This window comes from Aureobasidium pullulans (genome assembly GCF_000721785.1).
Source record: "Aureobasidium pullulans EXF-150 unplaced genomic scaffold scaffold_28, whole genome shotgun sequence".
NCBI lineage: Eukaryota > Fungi > Ascomycota > Dothideomycetes > Dothideales > Saccotheciaceae > Aureobasidium > Aureobasidium pullulans.
In genome coordinates, this window is record NW_021941048.1 from 1 (window position 1) to 20,540 (window position 20,540).

At 49.1% G+C, this 20,540-nt stretch overlaps 7 protein-coding genes across 7 annotated transcripts; 3 read left to right on the top strand and 4 right to left on the bottom strand.

Moving 5' to 3' along the window:
- The first annotated feature begins 1,912 nt into the window (after window positions 1-1,912).
- M438DRAFT_120070 (uncharacterized protein) lies at window positions 1,913-2,281 on the top strand. The gene has a single exon (XM_029898742.1). It carries the CDS (start codon window positions 1,966-1,968, stop codon window positions 2,176-2,178), a length of 213 nt encoding a protein of 70 aa, XP_029756124.1. The 5' UTR covers window positions 1,913-1,965; the 3' UTR covers window positions 2,179-2,281.
- Window positions 2,282-2,820: 539 nt separating this feature from the next.
- M438DRAFT_255374 (uncharacterized protein) lies at window positions 2,821-3,642 on the bottom strand (the record flags this gene model as incomplete). The annotated part of the gene is made up of 1 exon (XM_029899707.1): window positions 2,821-3,642. A coding segment is annotated over one exon (822 nt), but the record flags the coding sequence as incomplete, so codon positions are not given.
- Window positions 3,643-6,710: 3,068 nt separating this feature from the next.
- On the bottom strand, window positions 6,711-8,622 carry M438DRAFT_305127 (putative alpha-amylase). Its single transcript, XM_029902213.1, has 3 exons — window positions 8,346-8,622; window positions 7,468-8,274; window positions 6,711-7,393 (listed from the first exon to the last, which is right to left on the bottom strand). Exons 1-3 carry the CDS (start codon window positions 8,517-8,519, stop codon window positions 6,803-6,805), a joined length of 1,572 nt encoding a protein of 523 aa, XP_029756126.1. The 5' UTR covers window positions 8,520-8,622; the 3' UTR covers window positions 6,711-6,802.
- Window positions 8,623-9,472: 850 nt separating this feature from the next.
- On the bottom strand, window positions 9,473-10,322 carry M438DRAFT_305130 (uncharacterized protein; the record flags this gene model as incomplete). The annotated part of the gene is made up of 1 exon (XM_029902214.1): window positions 9,473-10,322. The coding sequence occupies exon 1, from the start codon at window positions 10,246-10,248 to the stop codon at window positions 9,475-9,477; it is 774 nt and encodes a 257-aa protein (XP_029756127.1). The 5' UTR covers window positions 10,249-10,322.
- A 285-nt stretch (window positions 10,323-10,607) lies between these two features.
- On the bottom strand, window positions 10,608-13,138 carry M438DRAFT_120083 (general substrate transporter). Its single transcript, XM_029898743.1, has 7 exons — window positions 12,751-13,138; window positions 12,552-12,700; window positions 12,209-12,498; window positions 11,763-12,156; window positions 11,602-11,697; window positions 10,938-11,469; window positions 10,608-10,878 (listed from the first exon to the last, which is right to left on the bottom strand). The coding sequence occupies exons 1-7, from the start codon at window positions 12,787-12,789 to the stop codon at window positions 10,759-10,761; spliced, it is 1,620 nt and encodes a 539-aa protein (XP_029756128.1). The 5' UTR covers window positions 12,790-13,138; the 3' UTR covers window positions 10,608-10,758.
- Window positions 13,139-14,123: 985 nt separating this feature from the next.
- Window positions 14,124-17,016, top strand: M438DRAFT_305136 (putative beta-mannosidase). Its single transcript, XM_029902215.1, has 4 exons — window positions 14,124-14,387; window positions 14,439-15,389; window positions 15,441-15,756; window positions 15,812-17,016. The coding sequence occupies exons 1-4, from the start codon at window positions 14,242-14,244 to the stop codon at window positions 16,967-16,969; spliced, it is 2,571 nt and encodes an 856-aa protein (XP_029756129.1). The 5' UTR covers window positions 14,124-14,241; the 3' UTR covers window positions 16,970-17,016.
- Window positions 17,017-17,238: 222 nt separating this feature from the next.
- M438DRAFT_400169 (uncharacterized protein) lies at window positions 17,239-20,464 on the top strand. The gene is made up of 9 exons (XM_029909451.1): window positions 17,239-17,474; window positions 17,528-17,581; window positions 17,636-17,649; window positions 17,703-17,758; window positions 17,817-18,611; window positions 18,666-18,860; window positions 18,910-18,973; window positions 19,029-19,525; window positions 19,582-20,464. Exons 1-9 carry the CDS (start codon window positions 17,378-17,380, stop codon window positions 20,192-20,194), a joined length of 2,385 nt encoding a protein of 794 aa, XP_029756130.1. The 5' UTR covers window positions 17,239-17,377; the 3' UTR covers window positions 20,195-20,464.
- Window positions 20,465-20,540: the final 76 nt, after the last annotated feature.

The window sequence follows — 20,540 nt, forward strand, 5'->3', positions numbered from 1 at the left end:
ATACGGAAGGCGCTATTCTCTCTTAGGGACCTAGACTATAACATTATAGTCGGTTCTAGCGGGAGGGATAACATCTTTTCCGTCCTTATTACGACTAAGACTACTCTTAAAGCTGTCTTTTCTATAGCCGGCTCTAAAAAGAATGCTAAAATGCTAGGGGTCCGTAGTAGAGGTCTTATAGTAGTCTCTCTTAACTCTACGACGATACTCTACGTATTAGCGGGGGACGACAACTTTAGTCTAAAGACTAGCCTCTATAGTATCGACCTAATAGAGTAGGCTCTAGTTATTAAGACCTACTATGCGGAATGCGGGATCATTACATCTACCCTTAAACTTAGGAACTTAAGCCTTAGCTTGCTTAAAGATCTATATAACATTAGTTATAATGTCGAAAAGAGAGGATTAGTAGTATTCTTTATACCTCGTAAATAAGTCTTCCTTAAATCTTGCGGTCCGCTAATTCCCTAAGATCGGACTAGTCGCCCTCCTTATTACTAATGTCTTTAAAGCTAGCTAAGGTTAAGGCTTCCTTAATAAAGTGAGCCTAGGTTTTAAACAAATAGATGACCGACTGTTCGAAAAGGGGGCGAAGGTCCTAGTGCTCGAAGATTACTATAAAGCGGAAGCGGCGGTCCTTAGCCCCTCTAACATAATTGTAGTAATATGTCGTAGAGGTTTAATCCTTAAACTTTCTCTCGTAGTCTTTATCGCGTAGAAGATCTTAGGTAACACTAACGTAAAGGCTAGGATCTATCTCTTAATTGCTCTTAGCGAGCGCCTTTATCTTAACGGTAGTAGAGTTAGGTAGGATGCCGTAGTAGGCCTTACAGTTAACGCTCTACTAGCCCTCTCGAAAGGTAGCCTTATATGCTACGTTAATTGTCTTAGTAGTGTACGGTTTGCTACTGTCGAGTTAATTAATAACACTAGGAGAATCCCTTACGATGTCCGAGAACACTTTCCTCGTAAGTGCCTTAGGGCCTTAGTACTTACTAATAGCATTAAGACAGTTTTAGTTAATATAAGTTAGAACTTTACGCCTACTCTAGATTGCCTTCTAGAACCGGTCGAGAACTTAACAGGTAGGACTACTAGTAAAGGTAGCGTTAGTAACGGCAGCCGTTAAGCCTCCGATAGTTATAAGGTTAAAGCCGGTTCGGACGGTATTCTCTTAGCGATGTTAGTTCTTATAGGCTACCTTAACAACTCGGGCGGCTACCTAGCTACGGTAGATGCTAATACTAGGTTAGTCTCGGAGTAAGACGATATCGACGTATGTCCTATTCTTATTAACTAACTTTATAATGCCCTTAGCGCCTTTAGGTACTATAATCGTGCTAAATGTGCTTAAGGTATAGCTATTAGAGTAATTAATGATAATACATGGACAGCCGGTTAGGTTAGGCTAAGCTTCTCCTAGCTAGAGAAAGGGGTGTATTAATGTGTCTCCGATAACGAGGGTGTTAGCGGTAGTTTAGATAGGATTAGCTATATTAATCGTAGAGCGATGTTAAGTTAGCGATTCGGGGTTTAGATAGAGGGCTGTTATTGTAGAATGTTAGATCTAGGTCGATTAAAAGACTGCTAACGGAGAAATGCTTAAAGGAGTAATAGTCTAGTGTAGTAAAGACGTTTAAGTAGAGAAAACTAAAAGATAAGGGACAAAGTATAAAAGGAGGAGAATAGAGAGAATAGAGAGGATAGGACGAAGAAGGAAAGGTTTGTACTAGACGATATATAGGGGTGCGCTAGAGTACGTAGAAACTATTATAGATGCTTAATAAAGCAATCTACAATAGTAGAGAGAGATCCTAAAAGGTTTAAACGAGCTATAGCGCGTATTAAGAGGTTATTATTATAGGAGGTTGTTTTAAATAAGATATAAGAAGTAGAGGAGAGGAGTAGAAGGTCGGAGGGTAGAGGAGAAGGGAGGTAGAGGAAGCTAAGAAGAGACGGCGGAAAATGTGTTATTATAGGCGAGCGCTCATATGTAAAGGTAAGAGAAATCGAGTAAGAGCGACGGAAATTTCGTGCTCGAACGTCTACCTAGAGGAAATTCGAGAGGGTTCCGTAGAAGTTATAAGAATGAGCGCGTATAAACGGAATTGTAAGCGTACAAATAGAGGACAATATAGCCTACCGCACGCTGCGAGTAAAACGCGCCTTAGGAGGTAGACGCTTTTCATTATCGATTTCTTAGTAAAGATAGTTATGTCACCAACTTTCCGTATGTTTCTAACATTGCTATTGGCAGCTCTTACTGTAAGATAGCCGGCGATGTAGGAGAGCTAAACAACTATGTTATTTTCCGGGTTTCTGATTCGGCTTTCACTAGACACTATTCATCTGTATACCAGTGAAAACTCCGCTCACCTTCCAGGAAGTATCTTCATGTCTGTTATCTCCAGCAGCGGGCATATTCGTCGACCCCTATATGTACCTACCACACGGGTCATTTTGTTGTATGTCTGAAAGTCTAGCTTTTCCGGTTGAATCGTCGTAGCCATTGTTGGATGACGGACAAATCGGCTTTCTGTAGGTCGTTGTGATTCTCGGTGAATGTAGGTATGCACGATAGTTGATCGTTGTACAATGTAAGGCTTTCTTGCGTCAATTCCCCGTTGAAAGAGGCATCGGAGAACGATCTGAACATTTTGCACAGCGTAGTAAATTTGCAAAGAACAAAGGATTGTATTTCAGTGCCCAACTTTGGCATACCAGGGTTTATAGTCATGATACATGGTATAACAAAGAAACATTGACACTCTAATTCAGAGAGGTTTGACCAGTCTGACCCTTGTAGGAGCAAGTGCCAGGGATAGAAGTGTTGGAGTAACTGTAAGAGTAATCGATGGTGTAGACGTTACCGTTAGAGGTGTAGCCGGTGTTCTTGCAGACAGAAGGAGTCCAGCTGGCACTGTAGATGGCGCAAGCCTGGAATTGAGGAAGACCGTTCTTCATCTGCATGTAGGAGGTGAAGTACTGGCAAGTTCTTTCGGGCTTGTTGGCCTTGAGAGACTCGGCAGTGATGGCAGCGCAGGCAGCATCGCAGCGGTTTGGGTCGTAAGGCTTGCCGTCGTTGAAGGTCTTGACGGTCAGGTAGGACCCGCAGGTCTCCTGTATGGCACAGTTCTCAAGAGCAGTGTCAGTGAGACCAGGGAGAGGTTTGCCGGGTTTGATAATCTTATAGCCGTTGGATCCGCTAATAACGACGTGGTAATCGTTGCGGTATTGGCCAACGTTAACAGCGGACTCCTTCTCGGTGGGCACACCCCAGAAGGTGCACTTGAGTGCAGTTTGAGAAAGAGGCTGGGGGCAATCGCCGCCTCTGCTGGGGTCGAGGGTAGGGTTACGCTCGAAGAAGATGTTGAAGGAAAGGCATCCAGTTCTTTTTGAGCATTCAGCGGCGCACACGTCGGGATTGTACGAGGGGTAAGAGACATAGCCCAAGTATCCAGAAGTGCTGACCGATCCCTGAAGATTTTGGAAAGTTTGCTTCCATCCATTGGGAGTGACAGCGTTCTTAGCGGCATCAGAGTAGGTGTTGTCATTAAGGAATGCAACGTCAGTGTCGGTGGAGGTGGTGTAGGTGTAGGGTGATTGGGGCTGAGGCGAGCAAGCATCACGCTTCAAGACAGAAGAAGTGGTGCCGGCGGCAGTCTCAATATCAGGGGTCACGTCGCTGGCAACCTCGGCGAAGACGCTAGCGGTAGCGGCAGCGACATTGTAGGTGACAGTCTCACTTCCCACGCCAGCAGGTGCGGTAACAGCGGGAGCAGCGTCAATGGACTCGAGATCCTCAAGGTCGAAGATCTGAGGGTGGGCAACAGGGGAAGCAACCGCAAGGGCAGCGGCAGCAGCAATGAGAGTAACAACACGCATTTTGTCGAATGCTTGTGTAATGGATTGTTTGTTTTGAAGGTTGATTGCTTTGAGAGCTGGTTGTTGCTTGAGGAAGTAGTGTTGATGGTTGATAATGGACTTACCCAGCAGGACTACCACGTCCTCTTTATACCTTTCTGACCTCGTAATCCTTCCAGCCCATTTTCTCCTTACAGCCAACGAACGAGGACAATCCCACCATAGATTTTAGGTCGCGTAGGAACTTGCGGCTGATACATACATACCATCGGCGAGGCCGCAAGACCTTTGTCGAACAATGGCAGCTTAGCAAGACTCGAAAGACCGAGACTCTCGGCATCGAGACCGAAGGGAGCTGAACTGTGTAACTACGTGAAGAGTTGTCTTGTCTAGTGCAGCCCCGGGCCAAGCCCTGGGTTGGGTCGAACTTTGACAACCCACGCATGCTTGATGCCAGCCCGGCGATCAGGACAAGTCCCCGTGGTTAATCATAACCTTGATCACATTTGACTGTCCTGAGAAGGACTAAACCGTATCCTGTCGACACGCGCGAGGAAAACGCGATCCTTCCGTGATCGGAAGCAGCGAAATTACTGACCGAATGGGGCTAGCGAAAAGCTTGTTGCCCTCTGGAGAAATCTCCGGCTGGGGCTGTGTGCCGCTACTTGTTCTCTGTTCCTGCAGAATACCTGCCATGTTGTAACTAATCGACATCATCAGGTACTCTGAACATGTCAGACGTTCCATCGAACAATTCGAACCACATACAATTAACGACAGCGTTGAGAAGGACTCAGTCCGCAACACCAACGTTCGTCGCGGCATCAGCGTCCTGCAACGACCCCGCAAAATGTTTCCCTGCCGTTGCGCCCGCGGATGAGACATGGGCTTGGGCTGGGCTTCAGCTCCTGTCGCTAGCATTATTGATTCTGCAAGTCAAGTGTCCCCAGACTTGACCTCTTCCAGGGTCGGTGAGAAGGTTCGGCATGCCCGATATTGCTAAGGGTACTTTCCCGTGCTGGAAATACACCAAACAAGCCACAGCTGAGCTCCGCAAGTGCTCTTAGACCCGACTCGAACGCGGACAAGGGTCTTCTTAGATGCGGTGAAAGGTCTTGGTGTGTCTTTCTTTTCGCGGCTCTTCAGCCCTACTTGATCGGCTCGAGACGAATCGGACGATTTACGAGCCTCGAATCTTTGTACCAGCACCACGTGCCGGCGCTTCGGCTCGAGACGATCATTTTGTTCCCTAAATCTTCTGCGCTCTTTCGACCTGACTTGGCCATGTGGACATCCCGAATGCTGAAGATTTGCAAGAAGGTTTCATCCAACACGGCAGACGACTGGCGAGGGATCTGTCTGTACAACAAGACTGCTCAACTGCACGGCTCAGCTCCTCCTGCATGCACTCCATCCCGCTGAGCTGAGATATCTATCTTTGGGTTGCGAGAGACATGTTCTCAGACCATGTCTCTTTCTCAGCTTACGCTGTTCAAGAGCAGAGAGTACGCAGGGGATGTCTCGACATTCGGCATCAGGATGCGAAGTCACGGCAGACGAAGCAGGCGTAGCTAACCGTTGAAACCCGGTGTGACTCTCGAACCATCAACAGATCACCTGCCACACACACCCTGCGAAAGCGACTTTCGCGTCCATGGATGGGAAGAATCGCGTCCCAACACTACAATCACAGATTTGAAGAGGAAATGGCTTGACTTGTGCCCGGCATACATCCAAGCTGTTCTATAGACTGTGGTCTGATGTGTCTATTTGAAATATGCCTAACCCTTCTCCAGTCACAATCTTTCGTCCCGCATGGTCAAGAGCCTTTGACACCACCGAGTTGACAGATTCTACCAGTCGGTAATGCTATTGCCGACCAAGAAGAAACATTCCCACATTGCAAGTCACCTAGCAGGCAGCAAACGTCCGTGGAAGCAGGCCGTTATACCCGTGTTTAAGTTCAGCAAGCTTCAATCCTACTTGACCCGACAGAATCTTCTCTGGAACGACTCGACTCCCGAGTCCACGGCTTCAGAAGACGCCAGCGACGATGTGACTCAACTGGCAACTCCAACCTCCTCGCGATGGCTTGGTTGAGGGTGAGTGTTAGTGAAGCCGGACATCTTCGCTCAAACCCGTCTTCGACGTTCGGGCGTTGGCGGTGAAACATGAGTGATTGTCTCAAATGGCAAGGCTGAAGTCGAACAAACCCCCAAGGGTCTTGGGATACGATCAGAATGGCGCAGGGCTGAATCCTCACTCCAGTCACAAGATGCCTACAACCGAATCATGTGGATTGTCGTGAGTATCCGGGTTGGCCTCTTAGCATCAATGCAGCATTAGCCGACCACAGCCAATTGCTCACGCCGAACAAGACACACGACAATGGCTTCAACCGAACCCAAGCGAACAGCTCCAACAGTCGGCATACTGGCATGCTTTCTTCTCTCCTTCTTCTCCGTTAACCTTCGGCGACGGCGAAAAATGTCTCCAACTCAAAACTCCAGGGCTGGGAAAAGAAGAAGCCGGTGAAACAGGAAACGACCAAACGCTTGCCCGTTTTCGGAGTTCGACAGCGAGGTTCGAACGTGTTTGATCTTTTGCCGTTTTCGTGAGTCGTGTAGACGGTTTGACACGTGGTGGGTTGATGTGTGGTGGGGTGTTTGACACGAGGTGAGTTGCTGTGTGTGGTTCGAGTTGGTGTGTTGCGCAGAGGCTGGTAGAGGTAGTCAGCCGGAGGTTGGAGCACTCTGATGAGTAAGCAAGCCGTGCGATGATGAAGTGATTGTTAAATCTGTTTCGTCTATAACTGTCGTTGCATTATCTATCCTGTGAAGAATCTATCTCTTGTGTTTATCGCTATTCCCTTCTTTCGTAATTTGATCCGAAAATTCCGCGCTGCTGTGAAGCTTCCTTCATATATCCATTGCGTCTTCTATTCCTTGTTCTCCTCATCCTTCTTTTCCTCATCACCATTCTCCTTGCCAGCCTCCTTGTAAATGTCGCTGTCAAAATTGACAGGGAAGTTCTCTCTGCCCTCGGCATCCTTGTTGACCCAAACAGCAACACTGCATCCAGGACACTTGAACACACCATTACCTTCCTCATCAATAGTAACCTCTCCTTGCTCCCAGCCCAAGATATCCGTCCACACTTCACCCTTATGCTCAGGGCCCACGTGCATCTGAATCTCTCCAGGCCCGGTATTGCTCATCACAACCGCACATCCGTCCTTTCTATCATGTGTACCTCTTCTCACCCAACCGATACAGTTTGCATCGTTCCAGTAATCGTTCAATTCGCCGTAAGCGTAGAGTTTTCTCGCGAGGACGAGGTCGGCGAGTTTGTCGCCGCAGGATGGGGGTTCCGGGTTGTCGCCTTTCATGCCGTAGAGGTCGCCGTAGAAAACTGAGGGGTAGCCGTCGCGGCGGAGGAGGATCAGGGAGTAAGCGAGGGGCTTGAAGAAGCCTTCGACGGGGGTTTCGACGGTTTGGCCGGGCTGGGTGTCGTGGTTTACTACGACGGTCTGTTTTGTTTGCGTTAGTATATACTCGTCGAGATGTTTTTTCGCTGATCATGCAGGAGGAAGAAGACACTTACCACGGCGTTGACGGGCATTTCCTGAACCAGAGTGTCGTCGAAAACTTTTCGGAGATCTGCGGCTTCGCCCTTGCTGATGTTTGAGAAGTTGTTGAGAAGAGGGGAGTCGTAGAGGGAGAATTTCCTGTCCATCTGGTTTACCCAGTCGACGAGATCTTGCTTGTTGCCGGTCCAGAATTCGCCGACGTAGAAGAGATCTCCGTGTTCCTTTCTCAACGCCTCGATCCATTCTTTTGTGAAGCGCTGGGAGAAGTGCTGGACGGCGTCGAGTCTGAAGCCTCGGAGTCCTACTTCGGAAACAATCCACTTGCCCCAGTTTGTGACGTCCTCGCACACCTCGGGGTGAGAGTAGTCGAGATCGGCAAACATGAGGAAATCGGCATTACCGCCCTCATCGTCTACACTCTCACTCCATCCCTTACCCTCACCCTGGATCTGGAAGATAGCATTGCGTCCACTTTCAGCATCATAATCCGTACCGCCGAAATGGTACCAATGGTACTTCTGCTTGCTGTACTTGTCGCCTCTGCCCTCAAAGTTGAAGCCCAACCATGCGGTGATCTCATGACGGTCCGAGATTTGCTTGTCGCGGTCGTTGGAGTCGACTTCGATGACGTGGCATTTTTCCTTCTTGTCGGCGGCGGCTTTGTGGTTGAGCACCGCGTCCCAGTAGAGACCGATGCCAGAGTCCTTTGCGGATTTGGAGAGGGTCATCAATTCATCTTTCGTGCCCCATTTGGTGGCCTTGCCGCCCTTTTGGTCGAATTCGCCGAGGTCGTAGAGATCGTAGACGTCGTAGCCGTTGCCCTGGAAGAGGTGTCCGAGTCAGTATGGGGAAATCGGGAGATTGTGCGGAGATGTGGAGGTTGAGAGCTTACGTTGGGGGAGCTGGCTTTGCAGCCGGGAGGGAGCCAGATGTTGGAGATACCAATGTGCTTGTATGCGGGCATGGCACCGTTCAAACGAACATAGTGCTTGCCATCAGCAGGAACATTCCACTCAAAGCCCTGGAGCAGAGTGTAGTTCTCAGGAGTAGGTTCTTCGCCGCCCATGGTTGATGATATGCCTCAAATGATAATGATATTAAGAGGAGAAAAAAAATATGTATGAGAAGAAAAGGTAGAACGGGAAAGCGGACAGCAAGCTCACGATATGTATAATATCCCAAGCAATAGGAAGTGGGATGAGAATCACCTCAACAAAGACCTACACCACTGCCCCTCCCAACAAACGGCGCTTTCACATGCCCCCTCTGCCTTGATTGTTTACGGAAAGTGGGGGCTACCGACATCACAAAAAGCTTACACGTGGCATGTAAACAACCTAGAGCAGGGCAACAAGCGTTGCGACAACCCTGATTTTTTCGCAGCGGCCGAGCGAAAGTTGATAAGAGACTTTGTGACGTAGCTGCAGCGGCAGGAAGTCAACGGTTTGAGTGGGTTGGGTGACAGATGCGGGAAAGCGGGATGTGCGGAGGATGAAACTGCCGATCCGGAAGAGAGACCGAGGTCAGGGTGCTCCCCAAAGCATCATCTGCAGACAGTTTTTGGACGATAATAGTCCACGAAAGAGTACTATGGCGAGACAATAAGAATCAGATGATCGAAGATACAGCTCCTCATGCTACTGATGTATTATTAGAGCCCATAATTGTCATGTGGAGGCATAGATTGGGTTCTCGTGATTTCAATTCTCAATTTGACGAAACTGACCACAGACCACATCAAAGCCTACTCCTTCACTGGAGAATACGATCCAACACAAAAAACATGCCAATCGATGCGTACGTCAAGTAAGACACCATGAGATTGCTCGAGGAGCTTTCGATTACCAGATGGCTCGAAACAGATGGTTGGCGCTCATGCAAAAGATTGATATCGTTCGCTTGAAAGCCTACAAGGCTGCAAGTCCGAAGCTTCAATCGTCCCGAAAATCTACCACAACGCGCTCCGTCATCGACGCGTCCACTCTCACCATCGTCCTTTCCTCACCACTTCGAATTCACGATCAATTACCATGCTCATATAAGCAAGAAACACCATCCAAAGCAACTCCATATTCCAGCTCAACTCCATCCATCGCCCGTCCCGCCATTCTCGCATACATCACGATTTCATCAATAACGCGTCCAGCAGACCCTCTCCTCTTCAACCCGGCCAGATCCCCCAATCTCTCCTTCCAAAACCCCCATCGTTGCACACTAAACCCATCATCCCCTTTCCACAAAGGCTCACTGCCATCACTGCCATCACTACCCCCAATCCACTCTTTCCAAACCTTATCTGCCTGATACTTTTCTTTGGTCTTGCAGAAGGACCAAATGAGTGGGGCGGAGTGGATGAGGTATGCAGAGGCGGCGGGGATGTATATTCCTGCGCGACGGAGCTGGGGAGAAGAATTGGTGGAGACTTCGAGGGCGTTGGAGAGGCTGAAGAGGGCTTCTGTTTGCATGCTTTTGAATCCGACGGGGGAGAGGGTAGGGGAGAGAGCGCGGAGGTAGAGGGAGGCGAAGGTGGAGGCGGAGAGGTATTGTTGTGCTTGTTCGTGCCAGGTGACTGTGCAGTTTCCGAGGTCGATGTCCTCGATTGTATTGACGACTGTGATGAAACAGGTAAGCAGGAATTTGAGAGAGTGCAAGAAGAAGGAGGAAAACACACTCAAAGCTGTTTGGGAAAATTCGAAACTGAATTCGGGAATATCATGCCAGTAAGTACGGTAGTTTTCCTTGAAAGGCTCGCCATTCACGATGATATCCGGGAGTTTGGAAACGTGCATGAGCATTTGCACGATATCTTCGAAGTTCTTGAATGTGGTTGCTGGATGGATGATGGCGAGAGATAGCAAGGTGAACGGATAGTAAGAGATCTTCTCGCCTTTCAACAGACGAGGGTGGTAGGTCGATGCGATATCGTGAGCCGCTGTCTCAGGCTCCACAGTGCCATCCAGAAGTCCTTGGATGATGGAAATGGTCTTCTGCTCTTCTAATCTGTTCCAGGCATTCTTGAAATTTGAAGCTGTCAGTGTGGTTGTAGTCCAATTTTCAACCATGTTTCGCAGCGTTAGCCACATATGTGAAAAGGTTCATTACAATCACTAACATGAGACGATAAAATATTCTCAGCACTCTTGGACTGTAATACGCGGTGTCCAAAGAAGGATTCATTCATTGCGTCATAGGAAACAACACGAGTCAGTGTGATCTGACCTTTGCATAAAACATACATCCGTTACTATCTGAGCATACTGTCCACCTGTAAAAGACATTCTTGAACCGAGTGTGTTTGAGACCTCTCAGACCACGACCTTCTCAATTGCACTGACGCCGTTCTGCTCGCTGACGATGACCTGCTTCTTCTCAAGTGACTTCTTGACCGGGTTGGGGGCTTCGAAGATGGCGTCGAGTTCCTCGAGCTGTGATGGATAGATTAGTGAATGTTCGAAAGCGAGGTATTGTTGTGTGTTTGACTTACAGTGCGGTTGCGGGTTTCAGGGAAAAAGAAGTACATGATGATAGCCTGAGCAGTACACCAGGCGATAAAGATGATGTAAGTCTTCCAGCCAATACGCTTGAGCGAGACTGGCCAAGCAAACTGGTTAAGCAGACCGCCAGCGTTGACAGCCAAGCTTGAGAAGGCCATACCCTTGGCTCTCATCTCGAAGGAAAGAACCTCAACTGGGTAGAGGGCTTGAAGGGGTGTGATGCCGAAGGAAAAGATCGCGCCGAACATGAAAATCATGGCAACGGTTGCTTTAGCGGCAGCAGGGTTTTCGGTCTCTTTGAACAAGCCACTGGCGGTAGTCATGCCAATCCAAACGACTGCGCAACCGCTCATGGCTCCTATCATAAGCTTGCGTCTACCGAAGCGATCGACGAATGTGGATCCAACGAGGGCAAAGACGAATTGGAAGCAGGCGTAGCCGAGGTTGATGTTCGTTTGCTCAATGGCCTTGTGGTAGCCGGCAGTGTCAAGAACGGCGGAGATAAAGTAGCTCAGTACAGCACTGTAATGAAAGTTAGTCGAGTTCTTGCAAGAAGTAAGAAGACAGGTTGGTACGCCATACACCACATCGCCATGCGCCAGTCAGGGCGACGACGACATGGTATAAGGTATCTGTACCATGAGAGAGACTTACTTGCCAGCCCACTGACCAAAACAAGAGAAGGCACAGTTGCATGCGAGTCGGTAGCGAGAGCTGCGGTTCTTGAAGAGGGCGGAGTAATCCCAGTATCTACCAAAAACGGCATAATTAGCATATTTCACACGTAGAGAATAGTATGATATCACTGGACGTACCTCTTGTCTGCACCATCCATGTTCAAGCACTCCTCATACTCGGCAAGTTGCAACCTGACCCATGCACTGTCCGGGTTGCCTTGTCCATGCCATTTGGTAAGAGTGGCACGAGCAGTATCTTGCTTGTTGTTGACGTACAGCCAACGTGGTGACTCGGGAACGAACCAGCAGAAGAGGCAGATGATCACTGGACAGGCCATCTGGAGCCATACGGGAAGGATCCAGGAGGCATTGCCGGACAAGTTCAAAGCACCTCTGACGGCACCGGCAGCAACGATGTTTCCAGTGAACCAGAAGGTGTTGCAGAATGCGGTCACCTTGCCACGGTATGCAGGATGGGACATCTCGACGACGTAGATCGGTCCAGCAGAGGAGGCAATGGAGACACCGAAGCCTAGCATGATGTTAGTCATGATCGGTGAATTGTTCTTACGCAAAGAACGTACCAAGAACGAATCTTCCTCCGATGAACTGTTTGAGATTTCTGTCCATGAACGTTGTTCCAGAGATGATCGTGCCGACTGCGATGATGAAAGCGCCGATGAACATGCCTTTACGTCGGCCAAAACCATCGATGGCAGGACCGACGAAGGGTAATGCAACAACGCCACCAATCTGGTACATGGATGATACAATACCCGCCCATATTCCAGAGTTGGAGCCATGGAAGTAAGACTTGAACTCTGGGTTTGCGAGTAGACCATTGAGCAGACTGCCGTCGTAGCCATTCATCGTCCTGAGCACATGTCAGACATCAAAGTTCAAGGAGTGTGGAAAGGCACGACTTACTGGCACAAGAAGCCGAGAAGAGTACATCCAAAGAGCATCAGAGTAGCTGAGCTCATCAGGGTGGGGTGTTCTCGCATCAAGGCATCGTTGAAAGCCGCGCTGCCTTCAATTGTTTCAATGTGCTCGTCTGAATCGAGTGTGTCGACCTTCTGTTGCATGTCAGCATGTTCTATCAGATCGTTACTTGAGTATGCAGTACCTCGACGCCTTGAGGGGCGTACTTCTCGTCCATAGTCATGATGACAGTTGTGAGTCAAGGAGATCTCGACGAAGATGGTAAAGTTGTAAGCAATGGATGAGTCGCTGAGATGAGATGTATTGCAAAGAGTGTGGGGATGGACTCTAGAGATATAGATCTGCATGCACCCCGCGTAGTTGCCCCAGAGTGTTCATTTCGGGCAGATCAAGACGGAGACGAATCCTCCGCATTCAATATGAGCAGCCGTTGAAGCTTACCGAGCCCTGGAAACACTATTGTGAGAACAATTTTCGACCTCATCCTTGTCATGTGTCCATGAAGTAATATCCTCTAGTCAGCTATTGTTCAATATGTGTAACGAAAGACTGTCGCTTGCGCAAAATTGCTTGAGTCGCGAAGGATTTCGAGCTTATTCTCGGGATGCAGGGCCGACATCCCTAAGGTCTGGAAGGCTCGACTGTAGTTTGGGAGATGAATTCTCGTGATGTTTGCGCACATAGCGTGTCCCAAGATACTGCTCATTGGTCTAGTCTACCCCGCAAGCATATGCATACTGCAAGGTCCCCATCTAGACTGGCATGAGCGCTCCGCTCGTGGACTGTTCCTTCATGTGTGAGTCACCGCGTGACATTTTGTCGTGAGGCGTTTGCGTCCAGGAGATCAAGAGCAGGAAACTAAGATCAGAGGCTCTGTCACAGGGAGAAACGGTCCTGGAAGCCTATAGCAATAGAAGCTAAATGACTAGATCACCTCGCTTGCGCTCTCGAGAAAACGAATGGAGAGCCGAAGGAGTTAGCTTTGGGATACTCAAGCTTCTCATACCTTTCAGGGGCCATGGATACTCGATACATTCAAAGCGGACTCGGGCATCACACGGAAGAATTGGCAAGTCGCGGAGCCCCGAGATTTGAGTGGTTGAGATTATGGCTACAGTATCGGCGCAGCGAGCCAAGCGGTGAATTCTGCAATTGGACAGTTTGAAAGTGCGAAAATACTGTCCTCGCTTCCAATTGATAGAGTAAGCTTGGCCAGACAGCTCGCCAAATTCAGTCGCGTTCCTTCGCGATTTTCCTTCGCGCCTCAAGTGGCATGTTCGACATGGGCGGAGTGGTGAAGGTTGGAGGTTCCATGTGACTTCGTGGTACGTGGCGCAGATTCAGGTTATCGAGTTGCATACACGACTTGATGGTCCCTTGAGAGTGAATTGAGAACAGGTTGTCCGTCGGAGGAAGCTGCTCCGTTCTTGATTTGGGAACCTCGGTCGTGGTGGCTGCCAAGGTCGGAGGTCGGGGTAGTCTAGCCGCTTTCGGAGCGGAGCTCAAGGACACCTCCGCCCTGTCGGCCACCGAACTTGTCCATTGTCAAACCTTCGACGAGCGGGCAGCCAGATATTATCCGGTTCAGGGTCGCGCAAATCACCGTGGTGGTTTATAAGATGCAAACGCTCGCCGCAGTCGCGGCTGACGCCTATCTACTTCTTCACCAGACAACATGACCGGAACAGCAGGAGCTACCGAAGCCTTGCTGGTGCAAGAGCTCAAAGATTCATGGGAGTTCAAGCAGACTGATCTGGACAATTGGATGCCTGTGGAGACTGTGCCTACCAACGTACACCTCGATCTCATCGCAAACGACGTGTAAGCTCTTTCCACCTTGTGAATTCACAGTCGCTGATGCCGATGCTGCAGCATCCCAGACCCCTTCCTCGGCTTCAACGAGCTCAAGTGCGAATGGGTAGCCGACAAGAGCTGGACATACAGAACAACGCTCCCAGATGTCGGAGCAGCGAAGGATGGCCAGATCCATGAGCTTGTCTTCGACGGTCTCGATACCTTCGCTACAGTCAAGGTCAACGGAGATGTGATTCTTGAAAGCGACAACATGTTCATTCCGTACAGAATGGATGTCACAAAGAGACTCAATCATAATAATGCTAACGTTCTGGAAATCGACTTCCGCCCAGCACTTGTGGAAGGTCGCAAGATCAAAGATGCTCACCCTGAACACAAATGGGTCGGCTTCAATGCGGACATGGCCAGGCTCGCAGTAAGAAAAGCCCAGTACCACTTCGGATGGGATTGGGGCCCTGTGTTGACGACTTGTGGTCCGTGGCGGGCAGTGCGCCTCGAAACCTCTTATGCTCGAATTTCCGATTTGAGAATTGATTACGATTTGAGCGCATCTCTGGACGACGTGGTTGTCCATGTTTCGGCCTCCACAGAACGATCCTCCGGATCCGATGTAAACATCTCGATACGCTCAGCTGACAGTCTGGTCTTCGAGAAGACGGTATCAGTGGATGGTAACGGTGTTGCCAAGGCCGATTTCCACCTATCTCAACCAAAGCTGTGGTACCCTCATGGGTATGGCGATCAACCACTATACACTTGCGAGGCTGTGCTTCGGAAAAATGGCAAGGAAGTTCAGACATGCAGCAGAAAGATTGGCTTTCGCCGTGGTGAGCTGGTACAAGAACCCGATGAGATCGGGAAATCTTTCTTTTTCAGAGTCAATGGTGTCGACGTGTTCTGTGGTGGATCATGTTGGATCCCTGCCGACAGCTTCACGCCTCGGATCACGGAAGAGAAGTATCGGTCTTGGCTCCAGACTCTTGTTGATGGCTACCAAGTCATGATCAGGTACGTTTCACCTTCAGATGAAGTTGACTTTCAATAGCTGACTTTTCGCAGAATCTGGGGTGGTGGTATTTGGGAAGAAGACGTCTTCTACGATACCTGTGATGAGCTGGGTATCCTCGTCTGGCAAGATTTCATGTTCGGTTGCGGAAACTACCCAGCCGCGATCAAATCATTCAGAGACTCTGTCGAGGCCGAGTGCGTCGCACAAGTCAAGCGTATTCGTCATCATCCTTCGATTGTCATCTATGCCGGCAACAACGAAGACTATCAAGTACAAGAACAGTGTGGCCTTACATACGACTACGCAGACAAAAATCCAGAAAATTGGCTGGAAACCGACTTCCCAGCTCGCTATATCTATGAGAAGGCAAGTCAGAGAGACCTTCATCGGATCTATTGCAGGCGTGACTAACAGTCTGCAGATCTTGCCAGAGGTCGTTGCGGCGCACTCGCCTCACGTACCATACCATTTCGGATCACCTTGGGGTGATGGCCTCATATCGTCCGACCAGACTGTTGGCGATTTGCATACGTGGGACGTATGGCATGGAAAGCAGATCAAGTACCAGATCTACGACACTCTGGGTGGTCGTTTCAACAGCGAATTCGGCATGGAAGCATTCCCTCACATTGACACGATCAAACACTACGTTACTGATCCAGCTGAGCTTTATCCGCAATCACACATGATTGACTTCCACAACAAAGCCGATGGCCATGAAAGAAGAATTGCAACATACTTGATCGAGAACTTCAGGACTACCGATCCTAGTCTCGAGGCATATATTCATCTCACACAACTCAGCCAATCAGATGCGTTGATGTACGGATACCGAGGCTGGCGACAGCAGTGGGGTCAGAAACGCCGCTGTGGTGGCGCCTTGGTCTGGCAACTTAACGACTGTTGGCCTGTCACTTCATGGGCTATCATCGACTACTTTCAGCGAAAGAAGCCGGCATACTATGCTATGCGACGGGTGTTGGCTCCGATAGCTGTTGCTGTTAGAAGAGCTCATCACGACTGGAGTGTTGTTCATGCTCGACCTGTGAAGACGAGCTCTTTCGAATGCTGGGTCTCTAGCAACAGTACGAAAGAAGTCCTCGCTACGAAGGTAGAGCTCAAATTCATCTCTATTGCCACTGGCAAGGAGATCAAAGAAGCTATGATCAAGAAGAATGTCAAGATCACAGCAAACGGCGCAATCACCATCTTTGATGGTGAGCTTAACAATGAGAAGGAAGAGCCGCATGTTCTTGCGGCGAGGATATGGATAGATGGAGAAGACAGCGCTGTTTCTCGAGATATTGACTGGCCCCAGCCGCTGAAGTATCTGAACATGGATGACAGAGGCGTCAAGGTTGTCTTTGACAATGGTAAGATCACCGTATCGTCAAAGAAGCCGACAAAAGGCCTAGTCTTTGAGGAGAGAGAAGGCGTGTTGGTAAACGACAGTGCTGTGGACATTGTACCTGGAGATGAACAGATCATCACAGTAAAAGGATTGAAAGCTGGCGACACACCTCTGAAATGGAGATACTATGGGCAGGAGGTACGATGCATAAGTGATACTCATAGATAGACTACAAACACCGACTTAACGTATATCCACAAATTATGGTTTCTGATAAACGCGCGGTTCAACATTAAATTATGCCCTAAGCTCTACTCGGAGTATGACATTCTTTCCATGTTTCCGTCATTGATTCTCATGATTTCTCGCCGAGTTCCTCCCCAAATGGTCGCTTGGTGGGGGGCCAGAATTTGTCCGCAGATCCAACGCCGCACCTGCAAGAACGATCCAAAGAACCTTAATTCTTGGCCTTCTCTTAAGAACAACTTGTGCCCTAGCCTTCACCGAGAACATAAAATTGCTACTTTCTGTCCTATCCGAAATCGATGCGTGATTCAAACCAGCGCGACAGACTGTTCGCGCCTTCCTGACAATACATACGTCGCCGAGGTCGTTAGCTTCCCCGCCACCACCACGATGTTCCATACTTTTCCTGCCACTAAGACTTCCGACGAAGGCGCCAAACCAGCGAGGCCTTCAGCATCACGACGCATTACCACGAGTAATGCCTGTGGTACAATCTTTCCCGATAGTGTCATCCACTGTCAGAAGCTGATGTGAAAATAGGATCCTGTCGGCGGAGGAAGATCCGTTGTGATGGCGCCGTGCCTTGCGGCCAGTGTAAGTAGACAACTTGTCTTTATTGGTTCGCAATTTTTTCTGAAACAGTCATAGGCGTTTACTACCAGGTATGATTGCCGCAAAAGCCATGGAGATTCGGAGGCTGATATCATGCCAACAGCAAGCAGACGCTTGCTTGTACCAGAAGCCACCTCCACGCGTGGTGCCGTCGAAGAAGTGAGTCTTGTCGCAATCTGTGATTCAATACCTCCATTGGAACGCTTATGCAATATAGGCTGGTAGAAGACTTGTCAGCGTCAGTGGAACGGTATCGCATTGTTTTCGAACGCCTTTTCCCTGGAAGAGACATTGTTCACCTGGCTACGCTTTCAAGGGACGACCTTATAGCAACGGTCGGAATGCCAGCGACAGCTGAGACAATTTCTCGCATCTCGGACCTAGAGTCTCCGGTTTCTACACTCGAATCTGAAGGAGCTGAGAGTTTGGAGGCTCTGATACAAGCTCCAGAGCAGGATCCTGTCGTGGATGAAGCAACGCGACATCAAACGAGAGTCCAAGGGATCTCTGACGATGTCAATGGTCTTTCGCTGTCCTTGGGTCGACCTTCCTCATACGTAGGAGTCTCATCTATAACTGCTGCTCTGAAGGTTATCTGCAGAGTGGCGCCAGCAACACGGAGGCTACTGGCTCAAGGTCAACCTGAGACTGCTATACCGAGTCGGGTTGCTTCGCCTTCCCCGGAGCCTGGAAGTCTGGACCCTACACATCTGCCTCCAGCAGAACTGGGCCAAACTTTGATTGAAGCATATTTCAGCAAAGTACATCCTCTCATGCCTATGTTGGACGAGCAGTCATTCTGGCTGACTTGGCTCTACGGAGAGCGGAGAGACTCACCTTGGCTGGCTTTACTCAACACTGTACTTGCATTGGGTTCAGTGGTTTCCTCCGACTGTACCAGTAATGCTCATCAAGCTTACTATCAGCGCGCGATGCAGCTGCTGGATTTTGACAGTCTTGGCAGTGGCAACACACTTGTCGTTCAAGCGCTAGGTCTATTGAGCGGCTACTAGTATGTCTCCACAGAAGTCTTACGTTTATAAACGACCATGACTGACACGGCCAGCCTTCATTATGTTAGCCGACCGAACCTCGCAAACAACCTTATGGGTGCGACTCTGCGACAAGCAACCGTGTTAGGTCTGCATAGAGAATATACGGATGCAAATTCATCTGACGGACTTCCAACGAACAAGGCAACTTCTGCTGATGTTCGGCGGCGAACCTGGTGGAGTCTCTATGTCTTGGATACATGGGCAAAGTGAGTCTACCACCAATCTTTCGATCTGCTCACGCCTGACGTTCTTCAGCACAACCACTGGAAGACCTTCATTAGGGCAACCTAGCCGCGGTATCACGGTACAAATACCATATGTGAGCATTCTTTGCATTTCGTCAAGATTGGAAAGCACAACTGACAGGAACACAGGTCAAAGATGCTCAAGATCCGGCCACAGCAAAGTTCCTGCCACTTTTGCACAATGTAGCGTTCTGTCGCATTGCCACTCAGATCCAAGATGCACTATCTGCATCGCCACTCCTACCCTTTGAAGAGCTCAACCGACTTGACAAAGATCTCCTGCAATGGCATAGCGAATTGCCTGCGTCATTGAAGCCTTCGACCTCGCATGACTCAAGTTTCAGCACAAAGCGTCGTTCTTCCAAGGCATCAAAACGTTCAAACACAGCCGACGTCCTAGAGATACCAAGTATGATCATGTATTGGAGATACCAGAATCTGCGACTTCTGCTGCACAGGCCTTATCTTTTGGCTACTGCTTTACGCAATGTACCAGATACATCATTATCAGCCGAAGAGAAAGTAGGTGTGGGCCGCTGTCGAGCTGTGGCAGCTCGGACCATTGCAGATATCAGCAGTATGTGCCCAGAAGATTTGCTCGCTGGTTGGAATGGTGTTTGGTTCATGTAGGTTACAGCCTTCGAAACTCGGATCGCGATTGCCATACTAACACTTCATCAAGGTATCAAGCTGTCATGGTCCCCCTCGTTTGCATATTTTCGTCATTAGCTAGGACAACAACCCCGGCAAAGAACTCCGAACAAGACTCCGAAGCGAACGAAACTGGAGAATCGCCCAGTAACTTCTCTGATATCAGCAGTCATAGAGACATTTCGGAATGGCAAGCACAAGTTGAAAAAGCTCTGGACTTCTTCGAGAGGATGGGGCCCTGGTCAGCAGCCGCTTCAAAGTCCAAGGATGTGGTTTCTAGACTTTACGAAGCCAGCAAGCATTTGACCTCTGCTCAGGACGCATCTACCTGGACAACCACTCAACCACTGAACTTCAACACAGCGACCACAGTCCTCGCATTCAATCAGAACAACACCGTCGAAAACAATCAACTGCCGATACAACCTGCAGGCATGAACACAGAGGATGTCTGGGGCCTATCACCAAACGGAGCTGCCGCGATGAACAATTTCTGGTTCGACGATATGATGTGGGATGTACCCATGGCGGACCCGGATATGCTGGAGAACACTGGCACTGGCTTTGGTTTCAACGAGCTCGACTGGTTGTCCAATCTCGGCACACAAAGAAATGAAGATCCGCCGTGGTCTTTCGAGCAATGAAACCGCAAAAACCAAATCATGAGTTGAAGACCGGTCCACAGGAATGTCGTTTTTGGTATAGACCGACCTACTTGACTGCCTAAAACCCATGTTCTCGTTCTTCACAGCACTTGACGGCGAACAAAAGATTTCTGTCTTGTGAGATGGTGGAGTGGAGTGGAGTGGAGCATATATTGTGTGCTGTATATCTACCGTATCTATACTTTCTCGACTGGCCTGACTTGAAGCAATTTTACAAGAGGTTCATTCATCTATTTACAGCGACCCCCGTCTGTCATTTTTTTTTCTTTCTGATTTACTATATTTTTTTTCCCCCGTCTTTTTGTGCTGATATGATACCGAACAA

Coding starts and splice junctions, on each gene's coding strand:
- M438DRAFT_120070 (XM_029898742.1), top strand. CDS start 1,966: ATGTGTTATTATAGGCGAGCGCTCATATGTAAAGGTAAGAGAAATCGA.
- M438DRAFT_305127 (XM_029902213.1), bottom strand. CDS start 8,519: ATGGGCGGCGAAGAACCTACTCCTGAGAACTACACTCTGCTCCAGGGC. Junction 8,275..8,345: donor GCAAAGCCAGCTCCCCCAAC/GTAAGCTCTCAA, acceptor CACCTCTTCCAG/GGCAACGGCTACGACGTCTA. Junction 7,394..7,467: donor AAATGCCCGTCAACGCCGTG/GTAAGTGTCTTC, acceptor CAAACAAAACAG/ACCGTCGTAGTAAACCACGA.
- M438DRAFT_120083 (XM_029898743.1), bottom strand. CDS start 12,789: ATGACTATGGACGAGAAGTACGCCCCTCAAGGCGTCGAG. Junction 12,701..12,750: donor ACGCCCCTCAAGGCGTCGAG/GTACTGCATACT, acceptor GACATGCAACAG/AAGGTCGACACACTCGATTC. Junction 11,470..11,601: donor TTTGGTCAGTGGGCTGGCAA/GTAAGTCTCTCT, acceptor CTTTCATTACAG/TGCTGTACTGAGCTACTTTA.
- M438DRAFT_305136 (XM_029902215.1), top strand. CDS start 14,242: ATGACCGGAACAGCAGGAGCTACCGAAGCCTTGCTGGTGCAAGAGCTC. Junction 15,390..15,440: donor GGCTACCAAGTCATGATCAG/GTACGTTTCACC, acceptor GACTTTTCGCAG/AATCTGGGGTGGTGGTATTT. Junction 15,757..15,811: donor CTCGCTATATCTATGAGAAG/GCAAGTCAGAGA, acceptor AACAGTCTGCAG/ATCTTGCCAGAGGTCGTTGC.
- M438DRAFT_400169 (XM_029909451.1), top strand. CDS start 17,378: ATGTTCCATACTTTTCCTGCCACTAAGACTTCCGACGAAGGCGCCAAA. Junction 18,612..18,665: donor GGTCTATTGAGCGGCTACTA/GTATGTCTCCAC, acceptor TGACACGGCCAG/CCTTCATTATGTTAGCCGAC. Junction 18,861..18,909: donor GTCTTGGATACATGGGCAAA/GTGAGTCTACCA, acceptor GACGTTCTTCAG/CACAACCACTGGAAGACCTT.